General features: G+C 47.3%; 2 protein-coding genes and 1 pseudogene across 4 annotated transcripts; 1 reads left to right on the top strand and 2 right to left on the bottom strand.

Annotated features, from left to right (window-relative positions):
* The first annotated feature begins 45 nt into the window (after positions 1 to 45).
* Positions 46 to 15,102, top strand: LOC148338690 (phosphatidylinositol-3,5-bisphosphate 3-phosphatase MTMR2-like; annotated as a pseudogene). Its single transcript, XR_015842846.1, has 32 exons — positions 46 to 376; positions 773 to 860; positions 1,008 to 1,073; positions 1,455 to 1,536; positions 1,602 to 1,696; positions 1,947 to 2,054; positions 2,116 to 2,214; positions 2,282 to 2,365; positions 2,543 to 2,692; positions 3,055 to 3,243; positions 3,417 to 3,602; positions 3,744 to 3,902; positions 3,975 to 4,022; positions 4,341 to 4,433; positions 4,502 to 4,615; positions 4,680 to 4,723; positions 4,796 to 4,928; positions 5,121 to 5,267; positions 10,141 to 10,361; positions 11,413 to 11,443; positions 11,516 to 11,576; positions 11,647 to 11,691; positions 12,322 to 12,515; positions 12,593 to 12,720; positions 12,795 to 12,930; positions 13,148 to 13,232; positions 13,300 to 13,372; positions 13,636 to 13,773; positions 13,854 to 13,937; positions 14,327 to 14,388; positions 14,469 to 14,511; positions 14,804 to 15,102. The product of XR_015842846.1 is annotated as a phosphatidylinositol-3,5-bisphosphate 3-phosphatase MTMR2-like (transcript).
* On the bottom strand, positions 6,643 to 9,757 carry cd99l2 (CD99 molecule-like 2). Of its 2 annotated transcripts, XM_088293855.1 has the most exons (10): positions 9,585 to 9,753; positions 9,084 to 9,137; positions 8,560 to 8,580; positions 8,446 to 8,481; positions 8,255 to 8,338; positions 8,007 to 8,075; positions 7,868 to 7,924; positions 7,672 to 7,791; positions 7,529 to 7,594; positions 6,643 to 6,784 (listed from the first exon to the last, which is right to left on the bottom strand). In XM_088293855.1, the coding sequence occupies exons 1-10, from the start codon at positions 9,667 to 9,669 to the stop codon at positions 6,723 to 6,725; spliced, it is 654 nt and encodes a 217-aa protein (XP_088149981.1). In that variant the 5' UTR covers positions 9,670 to 9,753; the 3' UTR covers positions 6,643 to 6,722. The 2 variants fall into 2 exon arrangements, with proteins under 2 accessions (XP_088149981.1, XP_088149982.1); XM_088293856.1 differs by lacking the exon at positions 8,255 to 8,338 and having other exon boundaries at positions 9,585 to 9,757.
* Positions 14,668 to 16,261, bottom strand: med11 (mediator complex subunit 11). The gene is made up of 3 exons (XM_088293857.1): positions 16,068 to 16,261; positions 15,340 to 15,470; positions 14,668 to 15,270 (listed from the first exon to the last, which is right to left on the bottom strand). The coding sequence occupies exons 1-3, from the start codon at positions 16,252 to 16,254 to the stop codon at positions 15,115 to 15,117; spliced, it is 474 nt and encodes a 157-aa protein (XP_088149983.1). The 5' UTR covers positions 16,255 to 16,261; the 3' UTR covers positions 14,668 to 15,114.
* Positions 16,262 to 16,454: the final 193 nt, after the last annotated feature.

Below are 16,454 nucleotides of genomic sequence, written 5' to 3'. Positions count from 1 at the left end.
ACGTGTATCTGTCACGTGACTTGCGAATGGGATGCTGCGTTCCGTTCCGGATCGGCGGGGACAAAGCGCCTGTCGCCTTCGAGCATCATCTTTGCCCGCATTTTCTCCTCTGATAAACCTCACGTCAATCTCGGCGATTCTCTTCGTCTTCGTCCGCCCTCTTGTTTGCATTTTTGGTGCGCTTGGCTTGGACCTAAAACGTCGTGTCGGCGGAACCCGAACCGAACCGTGCCCCGCCCCCTTGGCCCAAAAGATACACCTGCGGTAGAAGCAAAAGCTCGGTCGGGATGGCGGACGGAGTCGGAACCGGGGCTGGCCCAAATGGAACTTGGAGTTCGGCCGCCGTCAGCAGCGAAAGTGGACCCGAACTAGACAGGTTATCACATTCCACTTCCTTCCGCTTCAGACGCTTCTAATTATTTCATGGCTATATTTGGTTTATTAATTAAAGTTTAAACCTCCCAAACATAGCCTCGTGTAGTCTGGAATCATTTTTTAGTGAAAACATGTTTGACGAGAGATGGCGTGGCTTGAGGCTCGTCGATCTTGAAAACCAACCTGACAAACGTTTAGCATGTTAGCTTAGTCCGTTGCCGCAAACACGAATCAAATGTCTGTATTTGTGCGCGTTGGGCGCGCGCACGCGCGTGTGAGCGCGCATATGGGGATGTTTAAGTCACAAAGAGAAGCGTTTGAATGTAAATGTCTTCCTATGTGAGCGCGTGTCACAAATAAGCAGCGTTTAAAGCGCGCGCGCGTGTGTTTTGTTTAGTCCATCAGGCGGTCACGTGGAGTGGTGTAAACAATTGATCGCCGCCACCTTGTCCAGTCACATATCGGCGTCCTGTGACGTCACCAAGGTAGAACACACATGTTGATGTTTGTAGTTGTGATTGTGTGTACACGCTCTATTTGCTGCCATTGGGACGCGTGTTCCCCTTCTTTCGTTTCTGTCTCCGTCTCAATGTGTCTTTTGCTGACCCTTTTGGTCCACACACGCACGGCAGGATTCTGCGGATGAGAGTCTCCGTTACCACGGAGAAGACGACACCGATCATCCAGCCAACGCTTTGGCAAGTGTCTGCTTCTCTTTTTCTGGCCTTTCTCTTTACGCTGCTTCTCATTTCTCTACTGCATGGCTTCTCACACGTTTGGGATCCAATGACCTTTTTCCAAGCCCCCCCCCCCCACACACACACACACACAATCCTAGCCAATTACTTGTAATACAGAAATGCAGAGCATTTATTGATTGATTGTCACTTACTGTAATTATTTGATCAAAATTTTGGTTAGAAAAGTGGTAGGAAAGGACCTGCAGGGCAATTGGTTGCCGACATCATATGATGGGTTGAATGGCATGAAAATGGAATTTTGATTTTTTTTTTTAGTGTGAACGTAGAATTAAGATGCTCACTGACTGCTCCTGTCTTTTGCGTTTGTTGCACACACAGAATCCTCCAGCACTGAGGCTGAAAATGAGTGAAAAAGCGACTGCAGTTCCTCTCCTGCCTGGGGAAAACATCCAAATGACAAGTGAGTTTCACCACTGACATTTTATTCTTTTTGTGACTGACTGTCTCTTTTCTCTACTTGTGCAGTCGAGGACGTGACGTACATTTGTCCCTTTAGCGGCCTGTTCAACGGATCTCTGACGATTACTGACTACAAGCTCTACTTCGGCAGCACAGAAAGGGTATAGCACACAACTCTATCTATTTAGAGACTGCACTTTTTAAATTAAACAGCTTTTGGATTTTTTTTTTAAAGAAATTATAGCACAATGTACAGTCGTCATTGATTTTCATGTTACAAAAGCAGCCCAGCCTTTTGTGATAAATCCTTAAGCCTCTCGATAAACGTTAGAGTTTTTGAAGCACGCCTATTAGCTTTTGGTTCGTCCACTTGCTCTGCTTTCCGCTGTCAAATGATTTCTTTGAATTCAGGAACGTCCGTTTGTGCTGGCCGTCAACCTGGGCGTCATCAGCCGACTGGAGACGGTGGGCATCCCCGACCGAGGTGACAACTCTGAGGGACTAGAGCTGGTCTGCAAGGTAACAAGCGCCGTTCAAACATGGCCGACCCGCGCCTAAACACTTCATTGTGTCCACCCAGGACTTGAGAAGCCTGAAGTTCGCCTACAAGATGGGGGCGGGCCAAGTGAATGTGGCGGAGACGCTGGCCTCGCGAGCTTTCCCGCTGTCCCGCCAGCTGGTCAGTTGAAAGACGTTCCGTTGAAAGACCGTCGCAATCAATGTCACTGTCTCTCTTTTGCACACAGACGTTATTCACCTTCCGCTACGAGCAGCGCTTCCCCACGGATGGCTGGAAGGTGTACGAGCCGTTGGCGGAGTGGCGACGACAGGTAAGAACGCACCTCAACGAGCGGCCTGCCGCGTCTTCACGATAATGAGAGTCCTCAAATATTTCAAGCACAAAGTTCTTCATTCAAATGTCTTTCTGGATTCATTCATTCATGTTTCGCCGACTTCGGGTGAGGCATTTCAAGTGAGCGGGGCACTTTCCGTTTTGCGTCACTCAGGGCCTCCCCAATGAGACCTGGACCATCAGCCGACTGAACGCGTCCTACCAGCTGTGCGACACGTACCCCGCCGTCCTGGTGGTCCCTGCCAACGTCCCGGACGAGGACATCAAGCGGGTGGCGGCCTTCCGAGCCAAGCGCCGCATTCCGGTGGGCACTCATGAACCACGACTCGTAGTTCGTACTTTTTAACGTCCTCCAATAGTGGCAACAATTAACACGTTAGCAAAAAGAATGAGTCATGACTGTCCCAAAAGATCCCCGGAGCAATGAAGGGGACGGATATCGCATAGATGTGTTCTTAACCCTTTGTGAATAACGACTGATATTAGTGCCGCTCTGATGAGATTAGACGAGTTTGATTAGCCATGGAACAAATTCAACTTGTATGTCAGGGTCCTATATTTTCACAAACAGATGTTTGGTCGCCTCACAGGTCTGTTATTTGCACCCCCGTTTGGCCAATGGGACGTGTTGAAAAATGACGTGCGCTCTCTCGTCACGGTGGACAGGTGCTGTCGTGGCTCCACCCCGAATCGCAGGCGGCCCTGGTGCGCTGCGGCCAGCCGCTGGTGGGCCCGGCCGACCGCCGCTGCAAAGAGGACGAGCGCCTCCTCCAGACCATCATGGACGCCAACGCGCACTCTCACAAGCTCAGCATCTTCGACGCCCGACAATTTAGTGTCGCCCGCAGCAACAAAGTACGCCAATTGCACATCGTACACGCCACGGTGCTACCCGACCGAACGGGCTGCCGACTGAAAATCGCTGGCACAAAAGGGTTGCGATCAGTGCAAATGGCTGGCGGGGAACGCGGTGAAGGCACACATCCCGACACCGGACGCTCATCGGCGACACTCGACTGCTCTTGCAGGCGAAGGACGGCGGCTACGAGAGCGAGAGCGTCTACGCCAACGTGGAGCTCAACTTCCTGGAGATCCCCAACATCCACGTGATGCGCGAGGCCCTCAGGAAGTTGAAGGACATGCTTTACCCCGACATTCACCAAGCGCGATGGCACTCCAACCTCGACCACACCCACTGGCTCCACTACATTCAGGTACGCGCACACCATCGTACCAAATTCGAAAGGAGGATAATTATTTTAAAGTTAGTCGTCAAATTCGGAAAACATCAGCTTGTCTTTCCACCCTTGCAGCGATTAAAATTTTTTTTTGAACACATTGTACACGTTTGTTAGCTGCTGCTGTGCGGGGCGTCCCAGATGGCGTCCAAACTGGAGCGCGCAAAGACGTCAGTGGTGGTCCACTGCAGCGACGGCTGGGACAGGACGGCTCAGCTGACGTCTCTGACCATGCTCATGTTGGACGGCCACTACCGCACGCTCCGAGGATTCCAGGTCCGGCCGTGCCCGGCGTGGCCGCGTCTCATGCACGCTTTGTCCTCATCTTCCATCTTTTTCTTTTTGCAGGTTCTTGTGGAGAAGGAGTGGATCAGATTTGGACACAAGTTTGCTGCTGTAAGAACACTTCGTACACATGGCAAAACCTAAAATTACAGTTAGACTTTAACAGCCGTTAGAGACGTGGTGCCCATTTCTTTCTGCGTTACACCAAAGTTGGACATTTTTGACCTGAGGTATGTGATTACTAGCTGCAAATATTTGGAGTCACATTTTTTCTATATCATCACAATGGCGGTCAGAGCTTTTAATTCTTCCAAAGCCCAGTTCGGGATTTTGTCGTTTTATTTGCACACTGATCTTCGTATGTACTTCAATTATTGTTATCTAGCGTTTTAAATAATCTTGTGTCTTTTGCACGTGTCGCGTCGTCAGCGGGTGGGCCACGGCGAAGATGACCACGGCGACTCAGAGCGCTCGCCTCTCTTCGTTCAGTTCGTGGACTGTGTGTGGCAGATGACCCGGCAGGTGCGCAGACGCTCAAGTCAAAGTCTCCTGGACTTGCCGCCGTGACCTCTTGTGATCTGTGCCTCCAGTTTCCGGCGGCTTTTGAGTTCAACGAGCTTTTCCTGCTCACGCTTCTGGACCACCTGTACAGCTGCCTCTTCGGAACCTTCCTGTGCAACAGCGAGCAAGAGCGCATGGCCCAGGTGAGATCCGGCCAGCGTGCGGTTTGACGGCACCGTTTCGCTAACTCTGGTTGGTCCTCCTTAGGAGCTCCAGACCCGGACGGCATCGCTGTGGTCCTACATCAACAGGTAAGCGTCGACTTTTCTCAGACGGCTCATTGGTGACCTCAATTGACTCGCGTTTTCTCGTGTCCATCTCAGTCAGCCCGAGGAATTTGGCAACCCGCTGTACGTCCACGAGCACAACAGCGTGCTCTACCCGTTGGCGTCCTCCAGGCATCTGGAACTTTGGACCGCTTACTACGCACGATGGAACCCTCGCATGAGACCGCAGGTGGGCACCGCTTTCTTCCACACTTCCGTCACGGCTGCAATGTTAGAGAATCTGGTGGCGGCGTGCATTGAGACACAAATGTGGTCAGGGGGAAGAAATTGGACCGATGTAAGAACCTCTTTTTGGTTCTATAGCTCTGCAAAATGTTGTTGGTCCATGTGGAGAATGAAGATGAATAATTTGGCTTTGCAGGTGGCGCAGCATCAGATGCTGAAGGACCTGTTGCTGTTGCGGGTCCAACTTGAGCAGAGGGTGGAGGAGCTGCGGAGAGAGGTCCAAGCCAACTCTCCGGCAGTGTCGCCCGAACACGCCGCCGGGACAGCCGCGACCGCCGCAGTCTGAGGCAAATACGCACGCACCGTCCACGTGGGTGTGATGTACGTCGAACTCGGGTTTACTTTTTGAGGCACCGGTTTAGCCCTCCCACACACCTTCACCTATGCTTGAAATTGGGCGACTGTGGCGAAAATATCTCAGGGCCTTGTTGCGATGTGTTTCGGGTGCTGAGAGAACATTTGGACGTTTTGTCGAAAAACATTCACCCAGTTGAACCTTTCACGACCGTTTTCCAAAGAACGTCAAGCCAACGAGACTTCTTCGTCCTCTCAAATGCCACAGGGATTAAAAAGCAATGTTATAAAAACCTGATGACAGAAAAAAAAGTTCCAATGTTTCCCAGGTATCCGAAATATTTTGATTAAAAATGTCAAGGTTTAATGAGGAAAGTAATTGATATTTTAAAGTTTTATATAAAAGTAGAACTTATCTGCAAAAGCTAATATCGACAGCACTTATTGGTCCTCACATATAGGTATGAACTTTTGGAAATGATTGAATTTCTTGCCGACTATTTTGCGAGGGCGCAAGCTTGAGAAGCATCAATGTGATCGATTCGCTCTCCATTCTTTTTGCTCCAATTGTGGCCTTTTTCATTCTCTTGATTTTTAGATGAATGACGCTGTACGAAATGATGCAATCACTTTAACGCCAGGACAAAAAAAAAAGGTCCCACTCTCATTCCTGGTTTTGTCAAACTTTTATTTAGCTTCTGCACTCTGTTAGCGTGGAGTGAAAGCTTTACAGATGCACTTGTTCACGTCAAAACATTCCGCTGTCAGTCTCGAAACATTCTTTTTGATATTAATGATTATTATTATTATTGTTGTCTTTGTGAGAGGTTAATATGATGGAATAGTTGTTGAGGTCATTTTGGAAAAGAGCACATCAAATATGAGCACGAAGCATTGCGGTCAGATAAGACAAGAGTAAAAGCCAAGCGCACGCACACATTTGTCCAGTTTGAGAATCGGGAAGAAATGTACAAGTGAGCTCCCTTTACAACCAAGTAACACAAAAAATTAAAATTAAATAAAAAATGCTACACTATATCAGAGAAAAGTAATCGAATGATTGAAAGAAAACGTCACATTTTTGCAGGATGCTCGAAAGCTTGATGTCAGTCAACTCAACTATTTGTAGAATAGAATAGAATAGAAATCCCTTTATTGTCATTGTACTCAAGTGTGCAACGAGATTAGAGGGCTCCCCTCTCCAGTGCAATACAACAATAATACAGACAAATATATAAATTAGATAAATAAAGAAGACAGTGCAATGGAATTCAGTACTGAATAGGGCATATAGAAACACATCACAATGCTGTTTTGCGAGGTTGTGTATAAAATCCTCCATTTTCCATTTAATAAAACCAAAAATGTGCATGGTGACGCTCATGTGTGTGTTGTGCGTGTGCAACCCGGTCACCGTTTCAGTGCTTTCTGTATTTGCGCGTCGTCACACGACGTTGCGGGCGATGCCCGGTTCAGCACTGGCCCGGTCCAGAAGAGTCTGCTGCACTGCGGCACATCAAACGAAATGAAATCAACTCAAGTCCACTTTGATCCGTTGCTGGTCTTTCTAATACAGTTATGCCTGAAGATACGAGTTGTATTTGTTTCATGGCCACTCATCCTACTGCTGTGCTCATCTTGACCACACGGGGGCAGCAGATGGTCTGATAAACTGTTCATTGAGGCGCTGCGAATCCCACTGGAGTTGCCGCTTCTTTTGTGCAGCCTGCTATACTTTATTGAGGTGCCTCAACTCCTCTCAGCTCATCACTGCGGCACTGTTGGTTGTTTTACACGAAGGATAAAAAAATGGCTTGTTACATGTAGCTGCACTGTTTGTGTTCAGATGTTGCATAAAGGGTTCAAGCACTGCAATATAGAAGCTAATTAGCATGAAGCTAACAGAAGCTGTGTAGTGGTTTTAAATACACAAAGCCTCATTTTTATTTTTCTCAGAAATTTCAAGTGGGAGTGGCATTCAATAGTTATTGATCAAAGTGTAACTTGTTGCGAAATGACTTGAATGGAGTTCACCCGCAACATATGGCGCTTGCATCGTAAATTAAAGCAAGAATCGGCCTCATCTCGGAATATTCAAGTCCGGCCACTCATATCTCAAGGCAACACTGTATACAGAATGGCAACCAGAAAAGCAATAAATTTTTTGAATATTTAACTAGAATTTGTTGCTCTATGTCTGACTTTAAAAAAAAAAAAGAAGCTTTCAGTCTTCCTGACTGTTGTAGTTACCTTGTGGTTCTGTCGCCAGCACTGAGTCCGGAGCGTCAGCCTTCACCATCTCCGCGTTCAGACTCTCTGTCACCGCCACACAAGTGTAAAGCGTCGGTACGGCAAAATGTGCATGAGTGCGGGAGTGTATGTGTGTGTCTTACGCTGGATGCCGAAGCACAATTTTTTCTTCTGGTATGAAATGTAGCTGCTGATGGCACCCACCAGCGCTATTCCCACCGCGCTCACAATGCCCGCGACGGTGCCAATCTCTGCGGTGGTCTCTGTGTGCACACACAGCGTAGTCAGCGTTGCGCATCCCTTAGTCAAACGCATCCAAGTTGTCTACGGCAGTCTTACCGGTGTTGTCGCCACGTTGGTTGACGTGATCGCGATCGCCGCCGCTCGGTCGTCCGCCTGAATACACGCAAAACCGTCAGCGCCGCTGCACCCGTTTGTCACACGTTCGTCTGGACAAGCAAACGTTGGCGGTTGTCACCTTTGCCTTTGTCGGGTTTGTAGCTGTCGTCTTTGCTGACGTCAATCAGGTCGCTGTCGGAAAATCCTCCTGCGAGCACACAAAGGAAAACGTCGCCGTGGATCAGAGGTGTAACAGAAGGCTGCCTCATGCATATGCGTAGCATTGAATGCAGCCAAGAACTCAATCAGGAAAAAGTGCAGGGGAAAAAAAAAAGAGGAACTGCGTTTGTTAACCTTTGACCTTAACCCTAAACCTGGATGACCCACCTCCAGGCCGGCCCCCCTTGTCCTTGTTGGGGGTGATGTCGTTGTTGGGGTCCAGAGCGTCTGCCAGGTCAAAGTCGTCCGCGGCTGCCGGAGTTCAAAATGAGGAATGGGTGGAAACGGGACAAAAGCCAAAAGAAGCAAAACGGCGCGCTACGTGGCTGCATGCTGAACAAAACCTGACGTCGGCTTACCTGTTTTGCCTTTGGATTTGACCGGAGCCTTGGTACCTGCAGGGAACGGCGTGACACATGGCTGGCATGTATTACTACTGGATTATTCGGATTATGATCTAGCTTGTTTGTTACCTGGCAATGGCGCCGGTGTGGCTGTGATCAACAGAAACAACATGAATCAGAAGCATCACATGCGTGCGCAACACATTTGCTAAGATTTTTCACATTTGCTACGTGCTTAAATACATATATAAACTCCACACAGTAAGGCCGGAGCTGGAATCAAACCCTGCACCTCTGAACTGTAAGACCATCGTGCTAACCAGTCGCCGTGTCACCCTGCATTAATTTCATTATAATGTAATAAATTTCACGTTAAAACATGATGAGTTTGACCCCATTGGGGAAAAACAAGTCTTTCTAGTTCGGGTGACAAGTAATCAGAGTGCTTGTGTCTTAAATTGAAGTTCCCAGCAATATAACCAGGAACTACACTGCTCTTCTATATTTTAGAAAAATATTAAAAGAAAACAAGCATAAATCGCTTCATTTGGTTTTGCTCATTGTGGAAGTAAAATTGATCAATTTATACTAAAAAGTGGTAGATTTTTTTTCCCTCTCATTTCTGGCGTGCCCCACTGTGTGTGAGGACCTACATTGCGGGTTGGCGGCGTCCAGAGCGTCGGCCAAGTCGAGACCCTGAGGCCGCACTGCAACAACGACAAAAAAAAAAAAAAATCCAAATCAGCCTTCCAGAAAACACTGGCGTTTTACGACTCACAAAAGGACGACAAAGGGGCTTTTGTGCGCCTTCTTGCAACCCACGCGGGACACAACGTGAGTGACAATGTTTTTCATTCACCTTCTATTGACCATTAATGTTCTTACCATCATCATTATTATGACTGTATGTGCATTTTAGCCACCTTTGAGTAAACTTTAAAAAAAAAAATTAAAAAGTCACCAACTTAAACCATAAAAAATGTTAATCGTTGTCGACTCAACAATGGGTAAGAGAATGAGGTGCCCCACAATGAATGGGCCGGACCGGACCGTTATTTTTGTTGTGGGCCTGCGCTGCGACACAAACTAGGCAGTACGCATGCGCACGGCAACCGGCGCCTCTTTTTGTTTCTTATTAATGTTATTTACATTACCTTGCACAACGAGCGTCATCATTATCATCATCATCATCATCGTCGTCGCCAGGAGCAGCGGCGAACCTCCGAGAGCAGGCGCCATGACCGAACCGAACCAAGAGGTCCACGAGTCCCCGGACGTATCAAGTTGGAGCTTTTAAGGGGCGTGCCCAAATGCCCACCCTGCCGCTTCCGTTACGTCCTTACAAAATAAAAGCTGTTGTGGCTTTAGTTCCGTAGACAAAATAAGAAACATTGTTATTGTTCGGTCATGCACTGTAGAAGGAACTCTCCGAATGAATGACAATTTTAGTCGGCAAAAATTTGGAAATAACTTTTGGCGGTCAAGTTTATCATCAAACTCATACTACTACACTACTTATACTGTTAGCCTAATAGCATAGTAACGATTGCCATTTTAACTGACTGTCATTTGCTAAACAACTGGATTATACTTTGCTGTTTTTTTTCTTTTTTTTCTTTTTTCTAAAAACGTTTTAAAAAACGACCAAGGGAATTGTGCTGTTAGGTTAACAATATGCAGTTGGGATGTGAAAAAACGCTGCAAGAATAGTCAGCAGCATTTTATCACCTTTTTTCTATTTCTTTTCTCAGCTTGTCCCATCACGTGCATGTTTACATAGTCGTAGCTGTCGTTCACGGCGTGTGGGCGTGGCTTATGTCATTGGCGACTGAAAGGAGTCCAAAAGCGGGACACAAGCCCGAAGAATGTCACAAGCGAGCCAGTCCCGACCCGAGCGGCATCAACGAAATGGGCGACAAAGAGGCCACCAGGTACCTTCCAAACACTTTCCGCCTCTTTATTTTGCTTAGCTTTTTCTTTTGCTTGCGCTCCTTGCTGCCTGCTGACCAATATGAAGTGCTGTTTGCATGTTTTGCTCCCAATGCAACTTGTGGCTTTTCCAGCACAACATGAAATAACTTCCTCAAGCCGAAAATGCAGCTGGAGCAAGAGTAGCGGCGCATCCACTCCATTTGGGAGCAAATTACCAATTAAAAAAATAAAATAAAATAAGAGAACCATAACAAATTTAACCCGCTGATCAGGTGATTGGGTCGGAGGTGCTAAGTTTGCACTTCCAGCTGTTTCAGGCACTTCATTGGATAGGGTGGGATTGCTAGGAAACTGGAAAGCCCCAAAGCACATGGTGTGTACTCTAAGTCTTTAGAACAGTTTTTCAAACTTAATTGAGTACGTCAGGCATCTTTGATGTCATGGCTCGCACAGTTTGAGGTGCCCTTGATGGCCTTTGGCCACCGGGGAATATGATAAATTGCACAAATCTAAGGTGTTCACCAACTCCAGAAAGCCCCCATCAACATGCACGTTCAACCTTCCGAAATTGTCATGCTCCAAAAACAATGGCTTCCTGTTTAACGAGCGGATGTGCTCCCAATCTGCTCACTTGCAGTTTTCCCCCTGCTCACCTCTTTGTTTTTTTGGGGGGGGTCTGACTCGTTCTTCCTCGACACTCAGCATCACGAGAGGCAGGAAATGTGACGAGGTGCACATTTCCAGATTTGTTTGCCATCACGTGTCCACGAAAGAGTTCTCGAGGTCAACCACTGCTAGCAGGAGGCTGTAAGAGTTGTGTGAAAGCTAAAGAAGGATGACCAGCTGGCGAGCGACATAGAGTATCGTCGTCATCTGTATTATAATTCGTTCTTAAATACTCTTGTAACGATCATGTACGTGTGTCCATATAATTCTAACAACTGCTTTAGAATGTGTATTTCCTCATTATTATTAATAACACCAAATGTGCATCCATGAAAGTGTCTTGTGGAAAACACATTTGAGCAAGTGTTGCTCGTCTCCTTCCAGAGTCTACAAGAAGAGCAGCCCCAACGGCAAGGTAGGCTGAACGCCTCCGCCGCCGCCGACGCCGCCCTATGCAGGTGAGCCCTGACGATTCTCCACTCCACAGCTCAGCGTTTATCTGGGCAAGCGTGACTTTGTTGACCATTTGGATCATGTGGATGCAGTGGGTGAGTGTACACATCCGCGCACATGCACAAAAAAACTTGCAAAGTGACGTCGAGATGTTTGCCGGCGCAGACGGAGTAGTCCTGGTGGATCCTGAATATCTGCAAGATCGCAAAGGTAAAAAAAAGCAGCATGCAGTTCTCCAACTTTTTCCACCAACAGCAAGATGCAAAAGTCTTACAGGCTAAACAATATTGGATGCTCTTGTATAACATACACAGTTTGAACAATAATGCCACACTTGCCTAAAAAAAAATTAAAGAGCGCTGAAATCATGATTAAAAAATATTGCAGCTAAACTTTAAAATTGTGTCTAAATAAGTTTCAAAACAAGTAGTTCTTCAACATTAAAAGTTAATGTTTCGTACTATCCGTAAGAACATTGATGGAAGTTAAATACAACTGAATTGTAAGTAGGCAGTGATTACTTTTGCGTACCACTAGAGGGAGCCAGTGTACCGCTAGAGGTAGCGCCGCCTGAGAGTAACTGTTCTATATTCCTAGCTTGACCGGCTTTTTTTTTTTTTTTTTTTTTTTTTTAATCACAAAACCTTGGCTTTTGAACAGGGGTGTGTAGACTTTTTCTAGTCACTGTCGATGCTATACGTTTGCCTCAAAAGACTCCAAGCTCAAGTACACTTCAGTCGTCTTGAACGCTCAAGCACATTTTTCACAATCTACAACTTGGTGTGAAAACATGGAGGCATTGTTCATCATGACAACAAAGTCAAACATTTGTGCCGGCAGTGTTCGTGAGCCTGGCGTGCGCGTTTCGTTACGGACGGGAGGATGTGGACGTCCTGGGACTGTCCTTCCGGAAGGATCTCTACATCAGCGTTTTCCAGGCCTTCCCTCGCACTCTGGATCAGAAGCCGTTGAGTTCCCTCCAGGAGAAGCTCCTGCGCAAGCTGGGCCAACACGCGCACCCCTTCTGCTTCAGCGTAAAGGCCACCGAGTCACGTCAAGCACCAGGGGCTGCTTCTCGGGGCGGAGCCTAACGCACTACCAATGCGTTCAGATCCCGCAGAACCTGCCCTGCTCGGTCACCCTTCAGCCCGGACCTGAGGACACAGGCAAAGCGTGCGGCGTGGATTTTGAGCTGCAGGCCTATTGCGCCAAGACGGCTGGGGAGAGGATCCATCAGAGGTTGCCCGGAATGGATGACATCGGCGGCGGCGTGGACCACAACTACTTGCTGCTATTTTTCTGTTTTGTTCCAGGAACTCTGTGCATCTGGTGATCCGGAAGGTGCAGTACGCCCCGGAGAAGAAAGGCCCTCAGCCCACCGCGGAGAGCAGCCGAAGCTTCCTGATGTCCGAGAGGCCGCTGCACCTCGAGGTGTCGCTGGACAAGGAGGTGACCCGCTTTGGAAACTAGCCATCGGAATTGAGAATCGACGTTTTGCCAAACCCAAAGGCTCTTGTTGCCTACGGGCCGGGGCTTCACGGTTCCTTCTGTTCAAGCTCCCGATCGAGAGCCAACTTTTTAAATTCTGTACAATCCTCCCATGTCAAGTTTCCAACTTCCAAATTCTGAACTTGATCGACCTTTCTCCTGTGCTCTACCGCCGCAGCTGTACTACCACGGCGAGCCCATCAGCGTGAATGTGCACGTCTCCAACAACTCCAGCAAGACGGTGAGGAAGGTGAAGATCGCAGGTGAGCGGCCGACAGTTGCATGCGTGTCGCCGTCGCGGCTTGACGCTGTTCCCTTGCGCCTTCGCAGTACGCCAGTATGCCGACATCTGCCTGTTCTCCAAGGCCCAGTACAAATGTCCCGTGGCCCAACTGGAGGCCGAGTGAGTACACGCAACCCGTGCTTTACGAAAACATTAGTGTGGTGCTAAAAAATTGGGAGCAAGGGCAAATTTGCCTCCAAAATTGTGGCTTCCCACCAAAATTTCCACCTTCTTACTGACTTTTGGCGCGCCCTCTTACTAGACATGTCGACCCAATTTTATGGTGATCGGCGAAACGGCCTTCAAGTGACAATTTGACCGCAGCTATCCTCGCGGTGCGCGCGTGACCACGTGTGCTTGTTTTCCTCGTGACCGTCGATCAGCGAGCAGGTCTGCGCCAGTTCCACCTCGTGCCAGGTGTACACGCTGACGCCCTGCATGGGTACCAATCGCCAGAAGAGAGGCCTGGCGCTGGATGGCAAACTCAAGCACCAAGACACCAACCTGGCCTCCAGCACCATGTACGTGCACACACACACACACACATGCGCTACTCGCACATCGCCACCCTTTTGCCTTAGGACGGCTCTTTGTGTTGCAGAATGACGGAAGGTTGCAACAAGGAGATGTTGGGCATCGTGGTGTCCTACCGCGTCAAAGTCAAACTGGTGGTGTCTCGTGGCGGGTATGTCACCACCTCATGTATGGTATCGTTCCCGGCCGGGGCTGGGATATTTTTCGTTATAGTTGTTTTTTAGTTCATTTTGCCTTTTATTTTATAACTTTGTTTTGTATTTAGAACCAGTTTAGTCATTTTTATTTTGGGGAAAATTATGTTTTAAATTTAGTTTTTTTTTTTTTCTTTTATTAGTTTCAGCAGTATTTATGTATGATTAGTCGGGTGCAAAAAAAGAAAATATGGGTAGTAAACAGCTACAATTCTCAAACATTTTAACCTTTCTTCTTTATGCGCATTCAGAAATCCTGAAATAAATACTTAAAGCGGAAGTGCGCTTTGTCCAATTGTCAAAAAATGACATTCAGTTTAATATGAATATGTGTGTGCGTGCGCAGGGACATGGCAGTGGAGCTTCCTTTTGTTCTGATGCATCCCAAACCCAGCGACCTGGAACCAGGTGACACACATTTCAATCATTGTGATTAATCTGCATAAACTGTCAGGATTAAAACGCAATTCCATTTGTGGTGTTTACAGCGGCTCCAGCAGCCGACGCCGACCTCCTCACTTTTGATAGCGAGTAAGAAAGCGTCGCCGAGCTCGTGTCTGGGTAGCAACCTGACGAGAGCCTGTCAAAATGCAGAGTGCGGTCGCAATGGCCACACTTCAACTTCATGCGTCCAAATGACAGCAACGTTTTGAACTTTTCCCAGAAAAATTCATAAAATAGCACAAATGGAAGTCATCAATCTGGAATTTATTTAAGGAGCATTTTTGTGAAAATTACACAAAGATGGTGGCGGTCTCTTGTCACTTTGCTACTAATACTGGAGTTTTTCTTGGCAGCATCACCTTCTTGTTCTTTTGTGCAGCTCTTCCTCTCAAGCCGACGAGCTGGTGTTCCAAGACTTTGGTCGCTTGAATTTAGCCGGGGCCGAAGGTGGGGCTGAGGTCGACCCCCTGTGTTAGATGTTGCCATGGTTACAGTCGGAGCGCAGCAGTCTTGACAATGTGTTTATTTGTCCACAAATATTTTTAATGGCTGAGCAGAGAATGTGGATACATTCCAATCCTTCACCAGATCCTTACGCACACACTGGAGTCCAAAGGCATTGACGGTCCCATTGCTGTCTTGTTCAAATGTTCATACAAATAAAGGTGAAGCAAACAATTTGGCCTCTGTTCATGTTTGCTGCGATGGCGGCGGCTCCAACATGACCTCACAGGTCCGTCCCAGTTCTCCCAGTTTGACTTTGGCATACTCGGCTCTGTTGAGCGCCATCTGACAGTCCTTCCTGGACGAATAGGTGGAGCCCTCGTGAGGTTGGCCCGTGGCAACCTGAAGGAGTGACGGGACAAGTCCACGTTACGTTAAAGCATGAAAATGTGGCGTGTGCGCATGCAGTACCTGTGTCAGGTAGCGGATTTGGCCGCTCAGTTCACTCTCCACTCTGTTGACGGAGCTCTGGAACTGGACCAGCTGTCTGTCCAGCAGGCTGGCGTTGTGTTTGTCTTTGGAAAGTTCCATCACAATGTTTCCTGTACAAAAACGCAATGATCACTATTTCAGTGCTGGGCTTTCACGTCAACAAATTTACCAAAAAAAAAAAGCAAAAAAAGCACTGGATCACAGAACTTGATAGCAGTTTCATTAGAGTGTGAATCTTGCCCATAGTTAGCTACAATACCCCAGGTTCTACTTGATTACATCTCAAGAACACAAAACTATCAACAACTGACTGTGAGCTTGAGCTGTGAACGAAATTCATTATTTGTATTATTATTGATTGGAGTAGCTCTTTAATAATTAAATACCCTCGTGCAATGTTCAAATGGTGGTGAAAGAATTTAATATTTAACACACTTTCTCTCGTACGGTACCATACATTGTGCAAACGTGATCTATGAAAACAAAGGACGATTCGCAACACTGAGTTACATTTTTTAAATGAAATTCGCTATATAATTAAAGCTGCCTTCCTGTGACGTCACACCGGCGTCATCATAGCCAATGTTGGCGCTTGACGGTTTTCGATCATTGTACTTTGAAACGGCAGAAAATAAAGACAATTTAAAACTCCGATGTTAGATGCACTCAAAAGCTAAACTACCCAAAAAAGTATTTTTGGCTCTGACCGGCACATTGCAGGACCATCGCGATTTCTTTCTCAACCTCCTCCAGAGCTCGCAGGCGTTCGTTCGCCATGAACAAGGAGAAGAAGGATGCGGAGCACTTTAATTTTGGAGGAGAGGGTCGTCGTGAGGTAGCAAATGCTGCGGCGCCGAAGAGGAAAAGCGAGAACCAAGAAGCCATACTACGCATGCGTACATCGTTCGCCATCTTATTGTTTTTCTACGGGTCGCCTTTTAAGACAAAATTGTCCGACTGTAAAATATTAAATTTGATTGATGGGAATATATCAACTAGTAATCTCAATTCAATGTACACTTACTTTATCGTTATACGGATAAATTACCGTTCAAGCAACAGAATATTCGGAGAACCACATGGTGATCATATTT

Source organism: Idiotropiscis lumnitzeri, chromosome 4 (genome assembly GCF_059441095.1).
Source record: "Idiotropiscis lumnitzeri isolate Australia: NSW breed Sydney's pygmy pipehorse chromosome 4, RoL_Ilum_1.0, whole genome shotgun sequence".
Taxonomy (NCBI): Eukaryota; Metazoa; Chordata; class Actinopteri; order Syngnathiformes; family Syngnathidae; genus Idiotropiscis; species Idiotropiscis lumnitzeri.
Note: the sequence above shows the minus strand (reverse complement) of the source record. Positions and strands in the feature narration are given on the sequence as shown.

What these genes read in the sequence shown, in the direction of transcription:
- med11 (XM_088293857.1), bottom strand. Translation starts at nt 16,254, where the DNA reads ATGCGTAGTATGGCTTCTTGGTTCTCGCTTTTCCTCTTCGGCGCCGCA. An exon ending in GATGGTCCTGCAATGTGCCG is followed by an intron (nt 15,471 to 16,067) that starts GTCAGAGCCAAA and finishes GTTTTTGTACAG; the next exon opens with GAAACATTGTGATGGAACTT. An exon ending in AAATCCGCTACCTGACACAG is followed by an intron (nt 15,271 to 15,339) that starts GTACTGCATGCG and finishes TCACTCCTTCAG; the next exon opens with GTTGCCACGGGCCAACCTCA.
- cd99l2 (XM_088293855.1), bottom strand. Translation starts at nt 9,669, where the DNA reads ATGGCGCCTGCTCTCGGAGGTTCGCCGCTGCTCCTGGCGACGACGATG. An exon ending in ATTGTGCTTCGGCATCCAGC is followed by an intron (nt 7,595 to 7,671) that starts GTAAGACACACA and finishes TGGCGGTGACAG; the next exon opens with AGAGTCTGAACGCGGAGATG. An exon ending in GCTGGCGACAGAACCACAAG is followed by an intron (nt 6,785 to 7,528) that starts GTAACTACAACA and finishes GATGTGCCGCAG; the next exon opens with TGCAGCAGACTCTTCTGGAC.